This window comes from Vigna unguiculata, chromosome 9, assembly GCF_037176805.1.
Source record: "Vigna unguiculata cultivar grain cowpea cultivar isolate G323 ecotype 2 chromosome 9, ASM3717680v1, whole genome shotgun sequence".
Taxonomy (NCBI): domain Eukaryota; kingdom Viridiplantae; phylum Streptophyta; class Magnoliopsida; order Fabales; family Fabaceae; genus Vigna; species Vigna unguiculata.
This window is the reverse complement of record NC_140800.1, coordinates 45936956-45963162: the sequence shown is the minus strand read 5'-3', so window position 1 is coordinate 45963162 and position 26207 is coordinate 45936956. Positions and strand designations below refer to the sequence as shown.

The 26207-nt window shown below is 28.0% G+C and overlaps 1 protein-coding gene and 1 non-coding gene across 3 annotated transcripts; one reads left to right on the top strand and one right to left on the bottom strand.

The window, feature by feature from the left end:
• Positions 1–17759: 17759 nt before the first annotated feature.
• On the top strand, positions 17760–23161 carry LOC114162907 (Leucine-rich repeat protein kinase family protein). Of its 2 annotated transcripts, XM_028046902.2 has the most exons (5): positions 17760–18407; positions 18551–20533; positions 21050–21178; positions 21637–21659; positions 22136–23161. In XM_028046902.2, exons 2-5 carry the CDS (start codon positions 18597–18599, stop codon positions 22765–22767), a joined length of 2721 nt encoding a protein of 906 aa, XP_027902703.1. In that variant the 5' UTR covers positions 17760–18407; positions 18551–18596; the 3' UTR covers positions 22768–23161. The 2 variants fall into 2 exon arrangements, with proteins under 2 accessions (XP_027902703.1, XP_085523171.1); XM_085667045.1 differs by lacking the exon at positions 17760–18407 and having other exon boundaries at positions 18528–20533.
• A 477-nt stretch (positions 23162–23638) lies between these two features.
• Positions 23639–23710, bottom strand: TRNAQ-CUG (transfer RNA glutamine (anticodon CUG)). The gene has a single exon. It is a non-coding gene; the product is annotated as a tRNA-Gln (tRNA).
• Positions 23711–26207: the final 2497 nt, after the last annotated feature.

Below are 26207 nucleotides of genomic sequence, written 5' to 3'. Positions count from 1 at the left end.
GTCCTTTTATATAGCATCCAATCTCTTAACTAGGGTTAACCTCCACCACGCATCGCTCAACCAGGGTTAATTAATTTAGGAGTACTCTCAACTCTCAACTCGAGAGTGGTCTGGTCAATCCTCGTTGATTTTATTTTTATTTTTTTTTTAAGAAAACCAATCTCCACTTGCTTCTTTATTAATTTTCCTTCACTAATACGATAATATTAAATAATATACTTGTTAAAGAAAATATTAAATCGGATCACACAAGTTGATTGGTTTTTATTTTTTATTTTATTTTGGGAAGGTCTACCTGGTTACGGATGTTAATTCATCTAAACAATTAATTAATTAATTTTAAATAAAACAAAACAAAACAAATAATTTATTATAAAGTATGGGAATCGGGTTAAGGATCATGATGACGAGTTAGAGATTAGTCCTCTCAAATTTGGAAAATTTGTTGGGTGACTTCATCTCTCTCCATAAATTTGATTACAAATCAATAACTATAATTAATTATATTGTATTAATAGCTAGTGATATCAATTAATGAATTAATTAAAGGGTGTAATTATTTTAGAATAATGGATTGTTTGTAGTATGATTGAAGTTGAAAGTGGACTGAAAGGGAGGGCAGATATTTGGACGGCTTCCTAAATATCTGAGTGCGGTTCAGAGAAAATATCTGATATGTATAATTACAGTAAGGCCCCTGGCTGCCTAAGAAATACCCTATACACGTCAAGGGTATCTTATTTTACTTTACTTAGTCTGTCTCCTAATGTTACTATACTATATCTAACAAATCTATACCATATTCATTTTTCAAAAAGATTTAAATTTTCTCTTAAATTGATAAAAAAATATTTTAATTAATTTATTATATTAAATAAAATAATAAGAATATTTGTAATATAATGAGATAAAAGTGATTTTAAAAAATCATAGTATTATATATGATATACAAGGAAGGCAAACCTTATTGAAATAAGACAAGAAAATAATGAAAACGCGAATCACATTATATTTTATAGAAATGATTTTTTATTAGTTTTCTGGACACATCATTTTCAAATATATTCCGGTAAATATATTTGAAGTTAGTAATTAATCTGTTTATTATAAAAATATGTTCTTCTTTTATAAGTATATTTAAATAAAATTGGGATGAAAATCACTAATTACTTCAAACATTCAATTATTATTACCTATGTTATAAAATTCATAATTACAATTACCGGAGCTTCTTTACTTACATTGTGGAATTCATTATTGTCATTATTATAATTACATGTATGCCTTTCAATTCCAATAATTATATTATAAAAGATTTTCCTTGCATATATTTGATAATATTCTGATAAGAAAGAGACAAATCATGTCAAAAATTAGAAGAATTCAATAAATGATTAGGAAACACAAAAATACAAAAAGTATTTCACATCCAAACCCTTATTAGAAAGTATTAATTATTTTTGGAGGATGCAATATTGGTCTACATATGAAATGACCTTGAAACAAGAGGTTAAAATACATTACAAACTTAATTTTAGTCATGACTAACATATGTTATTTTTTGTTGAGGTTCAAAGAAATCTCAATTCTCAAGCATGTTAGTACGTTAGTTGTTCAAGTCTTGATTTAGTCTCCAAGTGTATAAGAAGTCAACCAATTACATCTTATTAAGTTTTATGAGATCATGTTATCATCAAAGTGTTATTTTAAGGACCAGCTTTGTACTAAACCAAATGCTATGTTACCATTGAATTATAATAATTAAGAATTAGTTTTTGTATGGTAGAGTTTAAAAGGAGATTTGGAACTTTTTTATATTTTGTACTATTTTTTTTTCTTGGAATAACGTTTTTTTTTATGATAAGGTCATATTTCAATAATTTTGGAAATTCGATCGAGTAAATCACAATCGAAAATTGGTTGAGTAAGCCTTGTCTCAAATTTAGTCATATTCGGTCAAGTTGGTTTTGGTCGTATTAGGCTAAGTCAGTTCCGGTCGAATCCAATCAAGTTAATTTGACAAAAATTTGTCCGAGTCAACCCTAAACCAAATTTGGTCGTATTCAAACAAGTCGTTCCTAGTCAAAATTTGGTCGTATGTGTTAAAATTTTATCAAGTTGAGGCTTGATAGAAATTTAGATATATTTAGCTGAGTCGACCCCAACCGAAATTCGTTCAAATTTCGCCAAGTTGACCTTAGTCAAAACTAAGCCGAATTTGACAACGTCAGCCCCTACCAAAATTCGGTCGAGTCGGCCACAACTAAAAGTCAACTGAATCGATCTCATGTTGAAATTCGAACGAGTTGACTCAGACCAAAATTTTGTTAAATTTGATTATGTCAACCCTAAAGATACAAATTTATAAAATTCAATTTATTTTTCTATTATAAAAAATGGATTATGAATTTTGATCTTTATCTAAATATTTGGACCTGGATTTAAATATTGATCTAAATATTTAAATTTAAATTTTAAAAAAATCAAACTATTTATATTAAAAATCAGATCAAATTATTGAATTTAAAATAAATATGAATTGGATGATTACAAATAATTCATAATTACCCTCCTTCGGTTATAATTCTCTTTATTCAACTTGGTACATTAATTTATGTTATTATAACTTTGGGGCATCTTTCTTGCAAAAGGATTATAACTTCAAGACATACGTTTTATAGTACTTTCTAATTGAGTTATGTTATTGACACTTAAAAAAATTAAAGATTCTCAACCTTAAAGACACTGTGACTAACAAATAAATATTTTTCTTAAATACAACCGGTTATTCCATCACATTTATATTAAAATATGAAATAATTAATTTTACTAAATAAAATAATATAAACTTATAAGTGTTATTCAACTTTGATTTCGATAATCATTAATGTAAATTTATTTTAGTCAGATAATAAAAGTGTTTATAAATGTTATAGTTGTAACTAATAATTTATTTGATACACACAAAAATAAAAAAATAATAATAATAATTAATTTCACTTTATTGTTGTTAAAAATTAAAATAATTAAATGTAAAAAAATATCTTAAACTAACAGAGAAAACAACAAATGAAAATAATAATAAGTAACCTAATATATCAAACTATCAAATAACAAATCGTTAAACATATAAAATAATTTTATTATTTTTAACTTTTTATTAAGTTTCAAATAAATTATCAATTACAAGTATAATATTTACAGACATTCTTATTCTTTAAATAAAGTAAAACTTGATTAATAATTGTTGAAATACATTCTTATCCTCTAAATAAAACAAAATTTGATAAATAATTATTGAAATCATAATTTATTTGATATCACAGTTAATTATGAAATTTTACAGAATTTAATATTTATTAATTAATTTTAGTCAGTATCTATAAAATAATGGTTAACACACACAAACATTAATTTGTGTAACAACTAAATAAAATATTATTAATAATGTGAGTTATATAAAACTCTTTTAATAGAATAGGAGTTAGTAGAAAACATTAAACGTACAGTACCACAATTAGAGACACAACATATAAATTAAGATTTTATATAATGAATATCATACTAAGATGGTACTAATCTTTTTTACAAATTCTAATCCATCTTTACTTTATTGTGTTATTTCTCTCTCTCTCTCTCTCTCTCTCTCTCTCTCTCTCTCACACACACACACACACACACACACACACACACACACACACACACACACACACACACACACACACACACACACACACACACACACACACACACACACACACACACACACACACACACACACACACACACACACACACACACACACACACACACACACACACACACACACACACACACACACACACACACACACACACACACACACACACACACACACACACACACACACACACACACACACACACACACACACTTTCTTGGGCTCAAGCCCACGGACCAAACAGGTTATTGGGCCAACATTTGTAAATGTTGGGTCTTAGTCTCAAGATTAGCGGGTTTCTACGTCAACTCCTTCCTTTAACTTTTCATTCCATATTATGTGTGGTTTTATAATTCATACCAATCAATATTTTCAAATTTATTTTATGTACTTGAAAAAAACATGTTTATATTTAAAATTTCAAACTAAAAATGTTTGAATTTTGGTTTGTGAAGCAACACGTTCTTATTCATCTGTCATATAGAATATCGGTTAGTGAAATTCCTGCAACAAAATTGCATCTTCACCCTCTAAACTTTACTTTGAATTACATATTACAATATACAATAATTTCTAGATATTAATTTCCAGAAATGGGCATTATTGTGAGAAGAAGGTACATTTAATCGTAAAGAGAAGTACATTTAAGAATTGTCACTTTGTAGTAGTACATTTGGGCCCAGCGAATGATAACTCGTGATGACCATGGGCCTCGTGTGTCAATGTAAACCATGTGACCTAATATATATACACTTTTTTTTTTCTTGCATGAAAAGGTATTTGGAGCCCAGATAAATATTTTTTACAGATAAGTTAATTACATTGAAAACATAAAAATGAATTTTAGTATAAATTTTATTTTTACATTTTTTATATGGCCATGTGTTAGTATAAGACCCAGAGATGATTAAAATAAATAAAAATATATAACTAATGTAGGGATGATATTAAGAATTAATTTAATATTTAGTTGAAAACATCAAAGTAAAAAAGGGATCTTAGTTGTATATTTAAAGATTATTAAATTCACACCTGCATAACTGAACATGTGTGTGTATAAATAAAGTCAAAGTTATTGGGTTTGGAACAGAGTTGTTTCAACAAGCAACTTATTTGACCACAAATTCATTCATAATTAGTTAGCTGGCCACATTGCTAACCTATTATCTGATATGAGATTCAAAAATAAAAACCTTTCAACGTTCAATTAATGGCGGCATGTCACTGTTAAATGTTACAACTTCCATCACTCTCAACCAAATCTCCCGTTTTACATTGCCCTACTTTTTTTTTTCTTCATTTTTTTAACAACTTTTCTTGTACAAACGAATTAAAATATTACTTAATGAACTCAACTTTGAATTGTAAACATTCAATGTGATGATTGAGTTGCAATGGTTTTAAATCATAAAAAAATATAAGTTGATCCGTAAAACGTGACAAAATCAGTGATTGCATCTGCATATGACGGAATAAACGTTTTTTTTTTCTTTTTTTTTTCTGGTCCAATTTAAATATTTAATTGATCACAGTCTAATTTTCGAGAAACAACGTTAAACCTTTGAACTATTCTTGGTCCTGTTTTTGTTTTTCCAAAATCACAGTGACGATTTGATGACGGGGCTTCATCTTGAAAAGAAATACCAACAGCATTGGATTAAACATTTTAAGAATTTCAAATCTTTTGAATGTACATTTCCCTTTATACATGAATATTTGACGTTTTTGTTTTTCATGTTAATGTCATATAAAAAAAATGGAGTGTAATTGTTGATTGAGAAAATTAGAACTATGATTAGCATTAAATTTGAGAGGACTGATATAACTAGTTTCGTGTGAAAACAGTGAAACGTATATTATTTAGTAAGATCTACCAAAGTTTCGGATAATGATAGAATGCACGTAGTGCATACGTTAAGAAATGAAAAGAAAATTACTTCAAAAACCGTATTGTATCAAAATCATAAAAATATTTTTAACATGTTTAAATACAAATGTGGTAAACAAAAATAAGTAGATAACATACATGTTTTAAAAACAAATAATTGTCAACCTTACAGTGTAGCATATTGTAAGGTGTCAACGTTATACTGTAGTATATGGTAAGATATTAGAGAATAACGTTTTAAAAATGATAATGATTTAAAAATCGTAAAATTTAATTATTTTAATATTAAAAAATTTTAATATAAATATAATTATTATAAACGAGTCTTATTATTTTTAAATATATTACCTTTTAATAAATCATCATTTTTTTAGAGTTTTCTAATTTTATTTTACTCTTTTTTCGTCTAATTGAATATTTGAAATAATAAGAATGATTTGTGACAAACTCTTTAATTTGGACCGATCAACTTCTATATTCATGTAAGTTAACTTTGAACCGTTTTTGTTAGTCTTCTTATGTTTTCTGTTGTATGTGAGACTTTTTTTGCTTGCATGTGAGATTTTAATTTTCTGTATGAGTCTCAGTGATTATAACGATATCTTTTGAATGTTCTTCTTATTATGTTTCTATATGTATAGAGCATCAGAGCATCTTGTAGAGATAAAAATATTTTGGTGTTTTTATAATTGTTTGAGTCTCTTAAGTTGCTTGATTAAGTAAAGATAACTAGTCTTAAACTTATATTTATAAATTACTGTTTTTATTTTGTAGAAATGTTTAAATTGATAAAGTTTAAATTAGTTTGATTTTGGTTGGTTGATCCTATTTAATTAGAATTATAATTCTTTTATAATTTTAATATGCCTCGTAATGTATTATATTTTTAACATGACCATTTTATTAGTCATAATATTTTATATTTAGAATTCAATAGTTCCTAATATACGTATATTAATTCTTTCGTGTGTTAAATATAGATATTTTGTAATGATGTCTACCGTGACTTTATTTAATATAAATAATTTAAAAAGTTATAATAAAATAAATATCACAAATTTATAATAAATAGAAGTGTTTTATTTCTAACATGATTCTACAATTATTATTTTTTGTTTGATTTGAAAATAAAATATTAAAAATAAAACAGTAGAATATCATAAAATAATATAATTATGTAAATAATCGTTTATTACAAAATTATAGAGACAATTCATATAATTTTCACAAATTAAAATGTATAATTTTTTTTTTTAATTTTTGTTATTTTCCCTCTAAATTATGTGTGTGACGACGAGTGCTACCTACTCACGCGTTTAATAATAAATTTAAAAGACGGTTTTAGTGGCCCCATAGACGCACAAAAGTAATTTTAATCCATAACGCATACTCTATTTAGGAATTGTTGTCGGTCTTCAAATCTTCCCCTTTTATTTGTATAATTATTATTACGGGACATATTTAAAACATTATTTATTTATTTTTAAATATATCTTGTAATAAATATATCATTTAAAATAGAAACTTAAAAATCTAAAAATCGATGAGAATAATTTAGTTGTCAACAATTATAAAACTTTATCTTTAAGTAAAACTATGAATATGATATTTTTTATATTGAAATTTTGGATAGGATTGCGTTGGATTTATGTTAATCAGTTTTTTGTTCGTATCAATGAACTATTTTTATTTGTGTGAATTATATTTATCATTGATATTAATGAAAATTATTTTTTTATCGATATTATTAGAATTAATGTTCTATGTATGTAATACTAATTATTTTTTAATTGGTTTTAGACAGAAATTTCTATATTAATACCAGTAAGATTATTTTTCTCGAATGAGACGTTTTTCTATAATTTTTTTTTATCAATATTTATGAAATTAATTTTCACTCAACGTGAAAAGTGCTATTTAAAAAAATGGTTTAAAAGTTTATTTGTAATACTTATTAAAAACTTTATCATTTTTCCTGATAATATTTTTCGTTAATATTAGTTAAAGGAATTTACAATTTTGAGTGTGTTGGAATCGATTCCATGAATCACGACTATTCTTATTATTAGACAAGCACACCAAAGTAGTAGACATTGTTTTGTTCTGTACTTAGAAACAAAATGACCCATATAGACATATTCCATTATTTCTTGTCCTTGAGTTCTAACTCTTTTTTTTCATATATATAAAATACACAATACATATACAACAAAATTATTTTTAGAAAATGGTACCGACATATTTCTAAATATTAAATTTTTTATACCAAAAATGAGATGCATTCTTTAAAAATTATTTTTGTTACAAAATTATCGAATAACAATCTTTTAAAAGAATAATTTTAACTCATTCAAAAATTATGTCTTATTACTTTGGATGTGGTAATCTCTGTTTATTATATTAATTTTTTTTATCTATTATATCAATCAAATTATTCATAAAATTTATCTCAAATTCATTAACTTTAACCTTCAAATCATTTTAAAAAAAGATAAAAACTTTAATCTTAAATTCATTTTCTCATTCTCTCTCGAATTCATCTCCCGAAAAAAGAAAAACACACCCCTAAAAAAATAACTCTACTTAATATCATTTGAAATAACTGTGGTCATCATTAAATGAAAAATAATCTAAATTGATGTCAACTAAGAAAGCCTTTATATTTACTTTAATTAATGGAAAGAACAAAAGAAATCCTGAAATGTTTCTGTAAAAATAATCTCTATAAACATTTACTAAAAAACATCATCAATTGATATTTTAAAAATGTTAAAGGTAATTTGATATTAAAATAAAAATTGATAATTAACAATAATTAAATTGAAGTGCTTTATATAAAAAATATTTAGAAGTAAAATAATGTAAATTAAAAAATTTACTAATGTATTTTAATTTTCCTAAATTGTGACTTTTTTTTATCCAAACATAGCATTAATATATTTGGAAAGGAATTATGGAACACTTACCATGGCACGTGTGATTGATTTAGACCTAAGATTTCCTTCTTTGGTGTGAGGAAGGGAAAAAGTGGTCACCTACTTGCATTTTTCCCTATTAATTGTGAGACTTTTAAACCACTTTTCTGCTTCCATTTTCATGTCTCTTTTATGGCTATTATTATTATTATACATTTACATAATCATGCGGATTTTAGTGAAACCAAACACTGGTCCACATTAATGTCGTAATAAACATATTAAGTGAAATGATAAGCACATAACACACCATTATTATAATATTGTTACACTGAGTTTAGTATCTATTAATTAATTTTTAATTGCTTTGTCGTGGATAGAAACATCATTGTTTGTGTTTTATACATGCTCTATGACACATCTCCAACTGTTGTTAATAATAGTTGTCTCATTTAACATGGTGCCAACTATTTGGACCCATCTCGGTTGAACTACCTCCACAATCATACCCTCTATGTTCTACGATCTTAATTATCACTCCATACTTTACTTTAAACTTTATCTTACACGAATACACTTTTTAAATTCACATAATATAGAATATTCATTCATTCACCTAACTTAAATTTATTCAATTCAATTTTATATGATTAATAAATTTCTTTTACTATCAACCATGATATATGATTTCCTCTCATGTACCCTTTTGTTGAGAATTGTGATAATATATTTTTAATAGATTTTGTCACCGATTTAATATCTTCATCATAGAATTTAAATATTTTGTAGGAATTTAAGCATATGTCCTTTAATAATTTATTTTTTTAGCCTCATTTATCACATTTTGTTAAAAATCCAAATTCGAGTCTAAGTCTCACATTGACTAGAAATGAGAAAGTATAACACTATATAAGGATAAAGATCCATAAACTCATTGTTTTAAAATTTTGGGTTGAAACTGTGTCAATGTTTTATGTGATTGGACTTTGGTCTCATTAATATTGTGTCTCCCATAAAATTCTATCTATAGACCTAAAACATTTTAATACTGGTTCAAAAAATATGTAGTTTATATTAAAATTTATCAGTACACTAGTTAAATGCAATTATGCAACTCATTTAACTCAAACCTATTCAATTAATCTTTTGGTCTCTTTAGAAAAAACTAATAAGAACATAAATCTATAAAGTGTTTCAAAAATTTACCAAAAGCACAACTCCGAAATTTTTCTAACCAGGTGTATTGATTTAAAATTCGTTCGTTCTTTTTAATAAAAACTGTATAATATAATTGGAAGACAGAAAATAATAATCAAGTAAAAATATGTATATGAATTAAAATTTATATAGAAATTCATAAGTATAGTCATCTTGATAAATTAAGCTTTATACCAATTTTTTTTTATAAAAAAAAAAAGCTTTATACCTTTATTGCATAAACTTTTTACTAAAAAAAATATAAATATGTGGAAGAAGACTTTATAAGAGGAGTCAAAAGACAATGGTAGTGGTACACCTCAGCATTACTTTGATAGGATATGTCAGCACTTACAAGCCAAATCATGATTACAAATATTCATTATAGCTTTAATAGTGTAATAATAGTAAATTACTAGACATAAAAAAAAAACTAATTTTAAAAAGGTCATTTAACAAAAAATTAAGTAAAATTTAATTTACGTGTAATAATTTAACAACAGAATAAAATATGGAGTAGCAGTTGGTTTCTTGATTGAATTGTTCCTCTCTCGTCAACTACCAATTAACAAACAAAAAAACTGTTCTTCAAAATTTTACGTCTCTATGTAAGATCACACACTCCCAACACAAATAACTCGTTTCTTAATATGAATACAAATTTCTTTAATCTTTTTCCAATTCTTATCATGAAATTCTTTAATCTTTTTTCCAAATTTTCTCGAAAGTGAAGCCGAAATTAGACCTGGCTCATTGCACGCGTTGTGACTGTTTATATGTATTTTCTTAAAATCAAACCAACCAAGTTATTCGTATATTATGAAAGAATTTAGAGAAATAAATCAGTTGGGTGGTTGAATTAATAGAATGGTAGAAGCTTGGTTGGAATACGTGGTATCATCGGTAAGGAATTTATTGTTGTTGTTCGAGTCGAATAAATAAGTCTTTTAAGTGTGCAAAAGTTTCCTACACAAAATTAAATATTTAAATAAACTCTCTTACCAATACAATGACTATTTAATCATTTTTTGGTTTGATTGCATCAAAGAAAAGAACCGTGTTTTTTACAATTTTTTTTCAAGCTATTTAACTATATTATATAAAAGATATACTACTACAGTGTTATTTTTTTATTAGAAGTCTTACGTCAATTAGAGACAATGCAATTTAATCATATATAAGTGAATGCAAATTTTACCTTACAAGTTAATTTTGTGAAGTTGAGTTAGACTTAAAGTCTACTTTTCTAACCTGATATTAAAGTCATTGTTTAAAAAAATATATTCTAGCGAGATTTTTTGGACATTCTATTTCACCCAGAAATCACCCATTTATAGTCTCACGCACGCATGAGATGTATATACGTCAATGTGAGGAAGTGTGTTGAAAGTTCCACGTAGATTAGAAATAATGCAATTTCATCATATATAAATAGAGTGTAAACCTCACTTTACAAACCATTTTTGTAAGATTAAATTAGATTTAAAATCCACTTTTCTAACCCTTTTAATTAGATAAATTTATCATTAAATAGAATTTTCAATGATACATAAAAAAGAAACTTGCAAATGTCATATAATTTTAATTTTATTATAATTCTTTATTTCATTGTAGTCTTTATGTTTAGGGTTAAGAAGTGTATATCTTAGTAAGTCTATATAAAGCAAACAAAATATGTGAATACTTGTAGTTGTAAAAATGCTGGACGCCGAAGTGTATAGGTTCTGTAGCGAGTTCCATGTATAATTTTTGTAACAATGTTATTTTGCTACCTCTTAAAATAAGATTTTCATCTTATAAACCATTTTAATAATATAATAATACATATCAAAATTTAATTTAAAGAATAAAATAAATATAATTTAACTTTTATTATTTTAACTTATCGTGATATAATTATTTCATTTAACAGTATAAAAATATCGTTACCTTATTACACCTACGTGAGAGAAAAGTCACCACTGTACTCTTTTATTCACTGAGTGTAATTTGTAAATATATTTTACTGTTTATTTGGGAGGGGAAAAAAACTTAACGAGTCTCACGCGGCTACGAAAACCTTCTGAGAACAACATCAGAAAAATATCTTTCTCTGCCATTTTTTGACCTGTACTATAGTCCATAGCAATTTTGTCGATTTCAGTTTCAGAAACGAAGATACGAATCATACAATCACAAAATCAACCACAAAAACGGGGTTGACTTTTTAATCCACGTTGACTCTTCTGTTCAACGGTCACAACTCCATCATTGTAATAATCATTATCACATATCCTTTTTGTTGACTTGTATATTATCTTTATCTTTTTTTTTTGGACATTTATTTTTCATTTTTGTGGTCATATATTATTATGCTTTCAAGAATGCTTTCGTGTTCCGGAAGCCACCAATTGTTTGACCAAAATTTAATGTTTAGCTAACTATTGGCACCAGAAAATAAATTAAATAAACAATCAAGCTTTTCCTCAACCAATAATATGAGAGCATTCCATAAAGGTCGCATGATTTTAATTAAATAAATTGTTTTAAAATTTGACTTCATTTATTTTATACACAAGTTTACATGAACTAAATCAAAATTAGACTGGTCTATAACTTATACAATATATTGTTTCAAATTCTTAAAAAAAAAATAAACCATTTTGCCCCACTTTTTCTCCACTTCCTTAAACAAGTAATTTAAATGTAAGTTTTTTTCTTTTATAAAATAAGTAAATATGTCTAAACTTGTCATTCGGTTTATGTATTATCTTGTAAAAGAACAGAAATTAAACTAAACGTTATTTTCTAATTGAAAATTCATATTATAATTCTTATTTTTTATGATATATTAATCAATAATTCACATCAAATCACTTTATGCAAGAGGAAGAGGAAAAACAGGTTTTTTGAGATTGAAATTGGTTTTTCTATGCAAATACTATTTATCAATAAAAAAAAACGGCATAAGTTTGTACCTACATAAGCTATTGTCATTAAAAGAGCAGTTAAATTATGAACCATGCAAACGCTTATAGTGCAAGAATTTAACTACTCAATCATTAATTTATACGCGTTTCTACATTATCAAGTTCATCCACACGTTGTCCTTTCATTATGAACTTTAACCAATCTTATTTCTGTTTACCGACCCAAACGTTAAAAATCATTACTTTGTGAGTAGGACATCGGTGATGATGGTGAGAAAAGAGTAGGGTAATCAAGGTTTTAGAAAAGGATTAGGGAACTAATCAGCGCTTAGGATAAGGGCAATTATTTTGTAACCCTAATTGGAGTAAAAGGTGGGGCGAAGACGAAAACTGGAAGATCTGATTAATTATTTGTTAATAGTAGTGTTACAAGGATAGCATCAATCCCTATGCATCATACTATACTACTATTATAAACAACTGGATTATATTTATTAATGCTCACTAGTGTGCTATTAAAAAAAATTAAAATCTTTTTGACATATTTGGTTTTAATAATTTTAATCATTTTCATTTTTAGTCCAGAAGCCTATGGAGCTCATAGGTTTTTTAGAATGCGAACATGGAATAATCATCTGAATAACTGATCTTAAATTTTTTTTCACAGTCGAGCTGTTATTCAAGTGATGATTTTATTTTATTTTTTAAATGTCACTAAAGGCATTTTTGTTTTTATTTTTATATTTTTATTATTTATATTAGTATAAAATTATTATAAACATATTAAAAACTTCATTTATTTTATTCATTAAAAATATATATAATTATATTTTTTATTATAACGCTTCTATGTCTAAAAATAATGTTTATGTATCTAATTAAGAATTATTCAATTATTATTTATTAGATTATGAATTTTAAATCCTTTTTTTTCATTTATATTGTTTTATTACGGTGTGTTTTGTTGCTTTAATTTAAAAAAGGAAATTTAAAATCGAAAAATGAATTATGGTATTATTTAAAATTATGATTTTTAAATAGCAATAAAGTGTAAATAATAATTTAAATGTAATAATTGAAAATTATATATAAAGTCATTATTAATATGTATATCAAACTTATTTAATATTAATTAAAATATTAATCTAAACTATTAAAAATTATTGATTTGAAATAATCGAAATTTGTATTTATAATTTTGTCATGTAAATTAAAATTCAAAAATAAAATTGAATTAAATAATGATAGAATCTAGACTACTTTGAATATTTAAAGAAAATAAAATGTTATAATATATACGAACTTCATAACCACATTATATAATTAACCTAAGTCCAAATTTTTAAAAAATATTCAAAATTTTATCATAAGTATCAAGTATATCGATTAAATTCATATTAAATTCACTTAAATTATCGAGATAATTTTTTAACATATTTATAAAAAAATAGCAGATATTATGATTTTTCATCATTATTTTATATGTTTTCAGTTGTTTTTTAATACTCTATTTTAGGATATATGAAACTATGTTTTTTTTTCTTAAATAATTTGATATTAACGAAAACATCATGTATGTTTTCAAATTAAATCTTTAATAATATTATATATTTTTTACTTTGATTCTTTTATAGAAGTTACTTTAACTGGTATTTGAGACAATCAACTGTATCCACCATATTATAAATCATAAACGGAAATAAATAAATAAAAAATAAAACCTAACTAAATGGAAAGAGGGTCATGTATAAAATTGTAGGGTTTAGACTGAAACACATACCCGTTCTCTTGTTATCTATTATAATGGAATAAATAAAATCTCAATTATCTACTAGAATGAATAAATAAAATATCAATGTTTAGCATGTCTCCAAAGTTTTTTCTAACTATGTTTATAAAAAAAATTAATTATTATCGAGCGGTTTTTTGTGAAAAGCATAATTGTTATTTTTTTCCCAGAATCACAGTCAAATTAAAACTTTGACCTGGTGAAGCTGTATTTAAAAACTCAGTTAGCTGATAAGATTTAATGGTATTAATGTTGTATATTAATATTTTTAGTAATTTTTTCTAAAAACTAATGTTTTATAATAATTACCATATGCATAAAAACAGGTATTATGACAGTTTTAGAACATTCCATATAAATCTGGTTTACTATAAGAGGTTAAAGTTAGTAGTAACATAAAACGAAGAACAGGTTTACAGAAGCAAAGATGTTCTCACACACAAATTAAAAAACAATATAATAAAATCTATTGTGAATTTTAGCACGGATAACACTTCAATTATATTATCTATTTCTTTTTCTCCCCACATATATATATATATATATATATATATATATATATATATATATATATAACTTTTAGATTTGAATTTCTCAATTTTACTTGAGTATAAATATAGGTGATTTGAGTCCAAAATAAGCTTATTTATTGCGATAACTAAAACACGTTAGAATAATTATAGAAAATATTGTTTAAGTTTGTATTTTGATATTGAAAGTTTGATACTTATGAAATTTTAAAAGTCATTTTATAATATAAAATATTTAGATGTCATATAATTATGGTATTAAATATTACGAGGATTGAAAATTTGTAAAGATGATAAAAATACGATATATGATAAATATAAAAGATATGTTATAGGAGAATTTTGTTATTTTATTTTATATATATATATATATATATATATATATATATATATATTACAAAATGTAACAAAATATAAAATTATTTTGGAGTGAAAATAAAGTCATAAAATTATTAATTTGAATTTTTTTTTTCAAATACAAATTTATAGTCGATACGAACTTACATGAGTGTGAATTTTAGTTAATGTTTACTATACAACAAATATGTTTTTTATTTCATATTAAATTATTAGGTTGTAGCTCACACGATGTTCAAGTGACAAATCTATTATTATTGTTATTATTTATTTTTATTATTGAAACTAAATAATTATGAGTTTAAAGCTTGACATTTATTATTGGTTATCTAATACGAGTTATATTATTAGACCAATGGTGTGTTTCTCCCTTTACTTGGAGTTTATTACTCATATGTTGGTTTGAATTCTTAAAAAGAGGAAAGATCATATTAATTAATTATCTTTTTCTTTCGACTGGATATCAGTCACGCAATACTTAATTTTTCAAAATACTATATAAATATACTAATGGTTTTTTGAAGGTTTTTCATTTTTTATAAAAATATAAAAATATTTTAACATATTTATGATAATATTTAATATACTTTTTCAACCTTAAATTTGTAATTATGTTTCTAATTTCTTTCTTTACAGCAATGTTTTTATTAAATTATTTTTTAATTATTTATGGAATTGTTTTAATACATATTAAAATTACTGGCTTGTTTGAATAAATAATTTTTTTCTCTTGTGAAAGTATTAATGAACAATAATATGTTTTTTAATTATTTTACATTTTGTAATTAATGCTTAAGTTTATCTAATTGATATGATATATAATCAAATATTTGTAAATTACCACTACTGTTATTGTAAAGACCCGGTAAGTTAATTTCAAAATGTAACTGATCTAAGTGATATAAAATACGAGTATTTTATTAATTAATATTTTACGTATAGCTTAATTAATGAAATATTACGTTTTTATTTAAAATATTTATATATATATATATATATATATATATATATATATATATATATATTTTCTCAAAATTACTCGATTTTTTATAATTATTGAGTTATTATTTAAATTAATTATTGGTGTTTTAAATTTTTAAATTTTAAATGGACGTACTTTGCTGATTTTATTCTGCTTTGATACGTTTAAAATAAATTCATGCTAACAAAATTACTTTTACAAATATTTTAGTTTTAAACAGGTTTGCATTTTTCTTCTTCTATCAAAGAGTTTTTCTCTTAAAAGGAGTTTGACAGTGAACTATATAAAAATTATCCAATAAATTTGTCTTTATTTTTAGAACTCTCGTTTTAAACATTCATTTAAAAGTGATTTTGAAGTAAAAAGAAAAAAGGAAGAAATTAAGCCAAACACTATTTATGTTTAAAATAAAAATAGTTTATTTTTGTAGAGACAAGTGTATATGTATTTATCTTTCTTAAACATTTTTTTGTCTTAATTAATAAAAACGTACCATTTAAATAATATAATATAATATAATTGTATTAGAGGTTTTTATTGTGTAACAGTCCTATGTTAAATTTTAATTGTTGATTGGTATTAGTTAATTTTTTTTCTCACCATACACACACTTATATAAGTTGGATTATTGACAATTAGTAGCACAACTAAGATTCTTTTGACGGAAAAAGATAACCACGTTGACCCCATAACTTTTGAAAAAAGAACATGAAATTCATGTTTAAGTTTGAACCCTGGTTAAAGTACAAAAAACCTACTTTTCTTAATTACTTTAATCCTCTCCTTTATACAATGATTAAATGGCATGAAATCCTTGTTTAAGATGTGCTAATAGTCAAATTTAAGAGAGGCAAACATAACAACAAGAAAGCTAACTTTAAACTTCATATTTGTACGGTTACATCGAGTTGAAGAAATTCTAAGAGAGTTTACCTAATTTTGAAAAAAAAGTAAATTAATTATTCAAATTTGCATATCAAATTATTTATGGCATTTTAAATTCATATTTTTTGACGATCAATCTTCATAGAAATATAAAAAATTAATTTATATCCAAAATATGATCCAAGAAGATATTTATTTGTACCCGAATATCCTAAATTTAATGTCTGTAAATATGAATATTATCCAGCTATTAAGTACGTAATATCATCACCCATAAAAATCTTACCACACAACACAATATTATTATTATTATTATTATCTATTGAGCTTCACTAACCCACCTTTTTGTAGGTTCCGTCAATAAGTCAAATGCTCTTAAAGAGGCACACACAATTAATTTCCCAAAGGACTCTTGTAATAGCACACAAAATAACGAGTGAAACACATTTTGAAGATCGATAACAATAAATTAGACCTGGTAAATTAGTCATGAAGCGTTGAATATATATATATATATATATATATATATATATATATATATATATATATATATATATATATATATATATATAAATTGAAATTGGCTTAAATTTATTTTCCAAAAGGTGTAGAGAGAGAGAGAGAGAGGGGTTAGAAGAAACTGGTGTCCTGAAACAGAGGGTACAATAACATAAACATATAACACAGAGACAAAGGTGCGAAAGAGAAGAAAAGGGAGAGAAGAGAAAAGCTTGCAGATTAAGGGAAGAGATTAGAATAAATAGTTAATGTTAGAGTGGTCTTTGCCGGACTTGGCGGGATTTCCGGTGCCGGATTCAGTGTCGGCTTGCATTCCTCACTCACTGCAATTTTCTCTCTCTCTTTCTCTTTCTCTGTCTCAACCTCACAGAGAAACAAGAAAGCAGCCACAACCACAGCCGCAGAGAGCTACCTACTACTTATTCTCTCTGTGCTTAAACCATTCTCTCTCCAATTTCTTATTTTTATCTCAGGCCCCCATCGTCATAGTATAATATCTTTCTCTCCATTTTTTTTTTCTTTTCCAAATTTAAATATTCTTCCTTTCCCTCTGTCTTTCGTCAACTGAAGGAGGATTCAGACAGAGAGATAGAGATAGAGATAGATAGATAGAGAGAGAGTAGGTAGAACAATATAACCTCAGACACAGAAGAAAGGAAGAAGCACAGAAAGCGATACAGATTTGCCAGCCGTCGAAACGGCGGGGAGGGGAAATAGAACAAAGTCTGTGATTCCGGTAAGACTCGTTGGGTATTTTGTTTTTGTTTTTGTCCTCTTTATTTATTTATTTATTATTTTTATTTGGGGGTATGGGATATATTAGAAAGTTGAAGACTTTTGGGAGAAAGAGAAATGTAAATGTGTTGGGTGTGTGTGCAGACATTTGATGGAAATGGATGGATCTTTGGGTCAGCGTTGGTAAGAGATGGGGATAGTGTGGTTCCGGTTGTTGTTGTTGCTGGTGGTGAGTCAGGTGACATTGGAGCAGATTGAGCCACTGAGTTCCTCCGAGGAGCGAGAATCGTTACTTGAACTGAGGGCTTCTCTGGGGTTGAGGAGCAAGGAATGGCCAAGAAAACCAGACCCTTGTTTGCTCTGGGTTGGCATCGCATGCCAGAATGGTCGAGTCGTTGGGATCAATATCTCTGGGTTTAAAAGAACGAGACTTGGGAGGATGAACCCGCAATTTGCAGTGGATGCTTTGGCCAATTTCACTCTCTTGGAGTCCTTCAATGCCTCTAATTTCCTCCTTCCTGGACCTATTCCTGATTGGCTTGGTCTCTCCCTTCCTTCTCTCAGAGTGCTTGATCTTCGTTCTTGTTCCATTGTGAATGCTATTCCCTCCACTCTCGGCAATTTGACCAACCTCTCCAGTCTCTATCTCTCCGACAACAACCTCATTGGGAATGTTCCGGAATCTTTGGGTCAACTCTCTGCCCTTTCGGTTCTTGATCTTTCCAGGAATTCTCTCGCTGGCTCCATACCAACGTCTTTTGCCTTTCTTGGGAATCTTTCTTCCCTTGACATGTCTGCCAATTTTTTGTCGGGGCCGATTCCCCCTGAAATAGGGTCTCTTTCAAGGTTACAGTACTTGAATCTTTCCAACAACGGACTTGCCACTCTGCCTACTCAATTGGGGGGTCTAACTAGCTTACTTGTCCTTGATCTTAGTCAGAATTCTTTTGCCAGTGGAGGACTGCCCCAGGATTTGGTTGGATTTAGGAACTTGCGGCAGATGATACTCTCAAACAGCATGCTCACCGGGTTTCTGCCCGGGAGATTGTTTTCTGGCTCATTGCAGTTGCAGTTCCTAGTGCTGAAGCAGAACAATTTTAGTGGTTCTTTGCCTGTTGAGTTGTGGTCTCTGCCAAGATTGAGCTTCCTTGATGTGTCTGCCAATAATTTCAGTGGTCAGCTTCCTAATTCAAGTTTATCTGCCAATGCTACTGTTGCAGTGCTCAATATTTCGCACAATAAGTTTTATGGAAACCTCACCTCAGCTTTAAGAAGGTTTGGGTTTATTGATCTTTCAAGCAACTATTTTGAGGGCAAGGTTCTGGATTTCATGCATAATGTGTCTCTAGATAGCAACTGTCTCCAGAACGCCACAGATCAGAGGTCAACGGCGGAATGTGCATCGTTTTATGCAGAGAGGGGGCTCAATTTTGATAATTTTGGACGCCCCAATACAACATCACCTCCTGCCTCCAAAAGCTCTGGGAAGAAGAGCAATAAGACTAAGATTATACTGGCTGCAGTCTTGGGTGGATTGGGTTTAATTGCACTTTTGGTGTTGCTAGTGGTTCTGTTGCTTCTGTGTGTTCGCAAGAGGGGTAACTCAAATCAGAGAGGAAACGGTGTGGGTCCTGCTCCTGTTGGTAGCAGTCCTCCAAACCCTGGTGTACCTATGGAATTTCCAAATGTAGGAGACTCATTTACATATCATCAGCTGCTCCAGGCAACAGGAGATTTCAATGATGCAAATCTTATCAAACATGGCCACACTGGGGACTTTTTCAATGGTGTTTTGGAAGGTGGGGTTCCTGTGGTCATCAAAAGGATCGACATGCGCTCGGCTAAAAAAGAGGCTTACCTGTCGGAGCTGGAATTCTTCAATAAGGTTTCTCATCAGAGATTCGTTCCATTGTTAGGTCATTGTTTAGAACATGAGAATGAGAAGTTTCTGGTTTATAAAAGCATGCCAAATGGGGACTTGTCTAATTGCTTGTACTACAAAAACACTACATCTGAAGATGGTACTTTGCAATCACTGGACTGGATAACCAGGTTAAAAATTGCTACTGGAGCCGCAGAGGCTCTGTCGTATCTACATCATGAATGTGTGCCACCAATTGTTCACAGGTATTTCCAGAATTCCTTCTTGCTTGAGTTTTATTTTTATTTCCCTATTGATTGCTTTAACACTCCATGGATTCTGGAGCCTGATGCAGTGCCTAATTTCATTAACTCTCAACTGCTCATCCCTACTTCATCCTTGAATGAATATTTGTTAACAATTCCACCTTTTGAACTAATCCCCTTTGTAGTTTATATGGATCCATACTCTTTGAAATAATCAAAATTACCTTTTTTCCATACCATTTTGGTCATTGAATTTGAGGTTGCTGTCATAAGTTTTAGCATTTGTTTTTATATATTTTAGGTGACTGAATATAAATATAAATTTCCCTTAAGTTTGGACTTTGACATTATTAAATGTTACTATGCATTTTCCATCTAATGGAGCTGTGAAATAGATTGATTGGGGCATCTCAACCCTGCATAGGATGAGTTTGTCACAAGTTTTCCTATCAATGTTCAATCTAAAGTCTAAAATGGTGTGATGGAAGTGACATGTCTATCTTCTATTTATTGTAGGGATATTCAAGCAAGCAGTATACTTCTTGACGACAAATACGAAGTTCGGTTGGGGAGTCTGAGTGAAGCCTGTGCTCAAGAAGGTGACATTCATCAAAGTAAGATCACCCGGTTTCTGCGGTTGCCTCAGTAAGTACTCTCTCTACCAACAACGTATTCAATGAATCTCATGAAAAATGTCTGACAGGTCAATCAATTATGCATAGACAGTATCATGCTTTTTTTTGACTTCATCCTTTTGGCTGTTTGTTGGAAAATGCTTACACGTTCAAACTTTTGCTTTTGGATTATTTATCTATTTCAAACCTGTCATCATGTCATTTTTAATGTGGCTGCTTTTAAATAAGAAATGTCACTCATTTGGTTTTCATTAATGACTGCTCCAAACTTAAAATTGTCATTTTTTGTCTCTGCAACTAAGATATCCTTTACCCTGTTCGCTCTCTCTCGCAAATTCTTCCACTATATCATTAATTCATGGTTTGGTTGCGTTATGATTTTTGAACAAGTTTTGTTTTCCTTATTACAAATTACAAATGTATATTACTTGTCATATACTTTTCTAATTTTATTTTTTAAATGTGCAGGTCCTCTGAACAAGGCCCATCTGGTAAGTAGAAACTCAATTTTAGTTTTTGGTTTAGAATCGTGATCTGTTCTCTCCTTGATTGCATGTTTCTTCACTCATACCTATTACAAATATTTCCTGCATGCTAAGAAAATGTTTTGTCCTATGAGGAGATAAACTTTAAATTTTAAGCCTAATTCAATTCACAGGTGTTTTTTAGCATCTAGAGTCGAAAGGGAAAATGATTTTTTGGCATTACCACTTTGCCCAGATAGTTTTTGTGCTGAGAAGTTCTTCTGTTTATTCACACGAAAATCTCAGTAGAACTCCGAGTGGTTTTTGGTTGTCTTTCACAAGTGCAAGTGTATAAATTTAAGTACTTTCATGAATCATTTGATCATGTGGTTTATTGTATGTGGTCATTGTAAAGTGTGTTTTCCTCTTTTCTGGATCTAGCTTTGCATGAATACACAGATAAATGTATAATTTTGACATGGATTTCATTTACCATGAAACAGGTTATTCAACATCAATCTGTGCCTATGACGTTTATTGCTTGGGAAAAGTTTTACTTGAACTGGTGACGGGTAGGCTGGGAATGAGTGCAGCCAGTGAAGTCGAAGTAAAGGACTGGTTCGATCAGATTCTGCCTTACATTAATATGTACGAGAAAGAGCTCGTCACGAAAATCATCGATCCATCGATGGTTGTCGACGAAGATTTTCTAGAGGAAGTGTGGGCTATAGCCATTGTAGCCAGGTCTTGCTTGAACCCCAAACCCTCAAGGAGACCCCCAATGAGATATATTCTGAAGGCTTTGGAAAACCCTTTGAAGGTGGTGAGGGAAGAGAATTCCAGTTCTGCACGCCTCAGAGCAACCTCTTCCAGAGGTTCTTGGAACGCTGCCACTCTGTTTGGGAGTTGGCGTCAGAGTTCTTCTGATGTAACAGCAACTCCGGCAGCCTCTGGTGTGAAACTAGAAAGAGCGGGTAGTTTGAAACTGTCGGGAACCACCGGGTCGCGGTCGCAGTCGCAGGGTAGTTTCCACAATGGCGGCGGTGAGATTTCGTTGTCGCGGAGACGACACTCGAAGGAGATATTCCCGGAGCCGTCAGGGGTTGATGATGTAGAGAGGTTGGAGCTGGAATAACAGAGAGTTGAGTCGTAAATTTAATTCTTTTGGTGATGAGAGAAAGCAGATGATGAAAGCTCTGAAAGGGGTGATTTTTCTTTTTGTTTTCAGTGGTTTTCGAATACAAAGTGATGAGTGGAGAGATAGAGATACAGAGAAGAAGAAGAAGAAGAAGGCCAAGTGCTATGGTAGACATGGATACTTCTTTTGACTTGCCTTGTTTCGGACTGAAACAAGCACCATTTTTTTCACCTGTAATTGATTTTTTTACCCTTATGGAATGTAAATTTTAATGTCTTAGGATATCTTCATTCAGATCATATTTGTTTTTATTCCGGAAAAGAAAAAGGAGAAACCATCAAATTTCAAAGAATGAAAAAGAAAACAGGTTATACTTTGACTTTGGACGGTAGAATATGTTTATTTTTGAAAATCAAAGTTTTATAATTTATGAAATCTTGTTTGGATGTTTTCGTTTTCTTAAGGGTTTGTTTATGCTATATAATAGAATTTAAGTTTTGGTATTTGGTGAGTGATAAATGATAATGATAATGATAATGGTAATAATGAAATAATGGCTAGTCATAAAAGAAAAGGTGGAAGTATTGATAATTTTATGATAAGGAACAAGCACTATGAATCCTATTGTTGATGATGAAGACTGGTTATGGCTGTAAAAAAACTGTAGCAGTGATGGTTGGCTACAATTATGATAACAAGTACACGTTTGTTATGAGAATGATATCGGTGTATGATAAACAACAAAAAAGAAATGTATAATATTATTGAAATATACATTTTTTAACTAAAGTATAGTGTAATAAATATTTTATTATATCATATTTTGGTATTATGTAAAAAACTGACACATATTGAGAGAAAAAAACAAAGGTCCTACCGAGATTTGAACTCGGGTTACTGGATTCAGAGTCCAATGTCCTGACCACTAGACCATAGGACCTTGATATTCTAACATCTATAATATGACTATAATTTGTCTATCTTCAACCGGTAAGACTATGTCAAATGTTTTTGACGTTTTATCATTTGATAATTTGTGATAGGTTTATCATTTCTCATACTTTTGTTTGATAAAAATGGAATTTGTTCCATCAATTATAAAAAAAAAAAACAAATTGTGTGCATGTGAATCTTTACTCTAATTTAAGAAATTAGTATGATAATTGGCTGTAAAATGAATGTTTATTCCAATATAAAAAAATGGAGTTCTTACAGTAATCAAGAACATCTGAAATTTAGTAATAGAATCATGTTAATATTCCTCAAAATTAGTATTAAAAGATATACAGACATAAACTCATTATCATCCTTCTCATATAATACAATTCAAAATATAAAAAAAATTAAAAGATGTCGATAATTTTAAATATCTCCATAGTTATTCTATACATTTTATGCTTTTATAGCTTCATTAACATCCCCATAAGTATTATGCTTTCAAAATTGATAAAATATTTTTTTTTTCAATTCTTCGTTTCCTAAAGTTTTAAAAATAATTTGAATCAAATAAAAAAATCAACGTAAAAATATGGCTTCGAATAGACGCTCAATGTTATGGTTATGGTTGTTTCAGGAATGAAAGAGAAAATAAGGTTATGGTTGTTTTCATGGAAGAAAGAGAATATTTCTGATTTCTATTTCACCCTCCCATACTTAGTAATCTCACCCCTATTTCAGTATATATATTTTTTTCTTATTGTTCAAAAGAAAAGTCCAAGAAAATCCGACCGCTATCTACACCACCCAAAGTACTATTTTCACCTTTTAACCTAAAAGTAAATATTATTCTCTAATAAGATTTAAAACTAATGTACCTACATCTTATACATATCTAAATACATAATTAAAATTTCAACATACATTTAAATTTAGTTATCACTTTTCAGTTTATCCTATCTACTCATTCTATTAAGACACGAAAACATGGATTATAATTTTATGATCTTGGATTTCAGGAATCAAGGTTTTATATCTTAGTTCTATTAAATATGTTTTAAGTAAACGTGACATAAAGAATTTAATGGCTGAAATCACCAAACTGTGATTCATACAGATCAAGTTGACATGGTTAGAATTACGGCATTAATCATACACTTAGGAAGAAGAAAAAAACAATTAAATATAATAAATTAAATAGAAAAGTATAATTAATTTTTAATAATATTTTAGTATTAATTAATTGTTGATACGATAGTTAACAACCATAGATGATTTGAATTATTTTGAAAAAAATGGTTGAAGTAGAGGAATGCAATTCATACCAACACATTTAATATCATGAACTGATAGCTCACGACACCCAATTTTTTCACGTACTTCCACTTTCCTTAATTATTTGGACACGCGCTCAATAACTTCTTCTGCATCATCATCATATACATAATATTTCTAAGAAATACGTATATTAATATCGAAGGTGTTCAGGTACATTTAATAAGATCTACATCATTTATGAGTCGAAGTCAAATGAAATTTAAATATTTTTATCACCTTTTAAAATATTTTTTAAAGACAAAACTGTAACGAAACTCAAATGCTCCAAAACAAACAATACCTCGACAACACCAGGTTATTCTTATCATAACGGTCGGACGAATTATGTATTTAAGATAAAACTTGAGATATTTGTATATGAGAATAAACATAATATGATGAATATATAGATGAAGTTAAGTAAAGTTTATTCTAGTATGGATAAGTTATAGAATGGTATAATGGTGTGTGACATTTCATAGTTGCATGTAATTGGAAGTTAGTTACTGTAGGTGGAGCTAGTTGAGTTGGTGAAAGTAATAGGGAAGTATGAAAAGAGAATGAAAATAGCATATTGAAAGTAATGGTTTGGTGGTGAGTTACGTTCGATAATCACGTTTACGAGTCAATTTGTCATCTACATATAGGATCAACCCTTATCCTTTTCATCAAATCACAATGGATAATTCTGTTTCAACTTCCACCACCTTTTTTCATTCGCTCCATTTCAAAGCAAACCAAACCCAATTTTCTTCACACATTCTATTATAAATTCCAATCTCACTCTTTCATTCTCCCTTATCCATACACAACTATTTTATTCTCCCTTATCAATACACAACTATTTTAACGTGTGTTTGATTTTGCGTCAAAATAACGTAAAATTGAATATAATTGATTTTTTAACACAAAATTCATACGTGTTAGGTTTTTAAAAAATATAATTGAATAAAAAATAATTGTTATTTTTATGTTGAAGAATGGATTCGGTTGAAATCAATTATCTAACGCTTAACCAAAGACAACCTTAAAACCTATGTCTTTTGCATCGATTCTTGATGGGGCATATAAATAAACTATAACCATTATATTAGAATTTTGTTTCACCAATAAAATTATATCCATTATATTTTAAATTTAATAAACCAAATATATCAAAATTTTAAAAAATTTAAATTTTAACT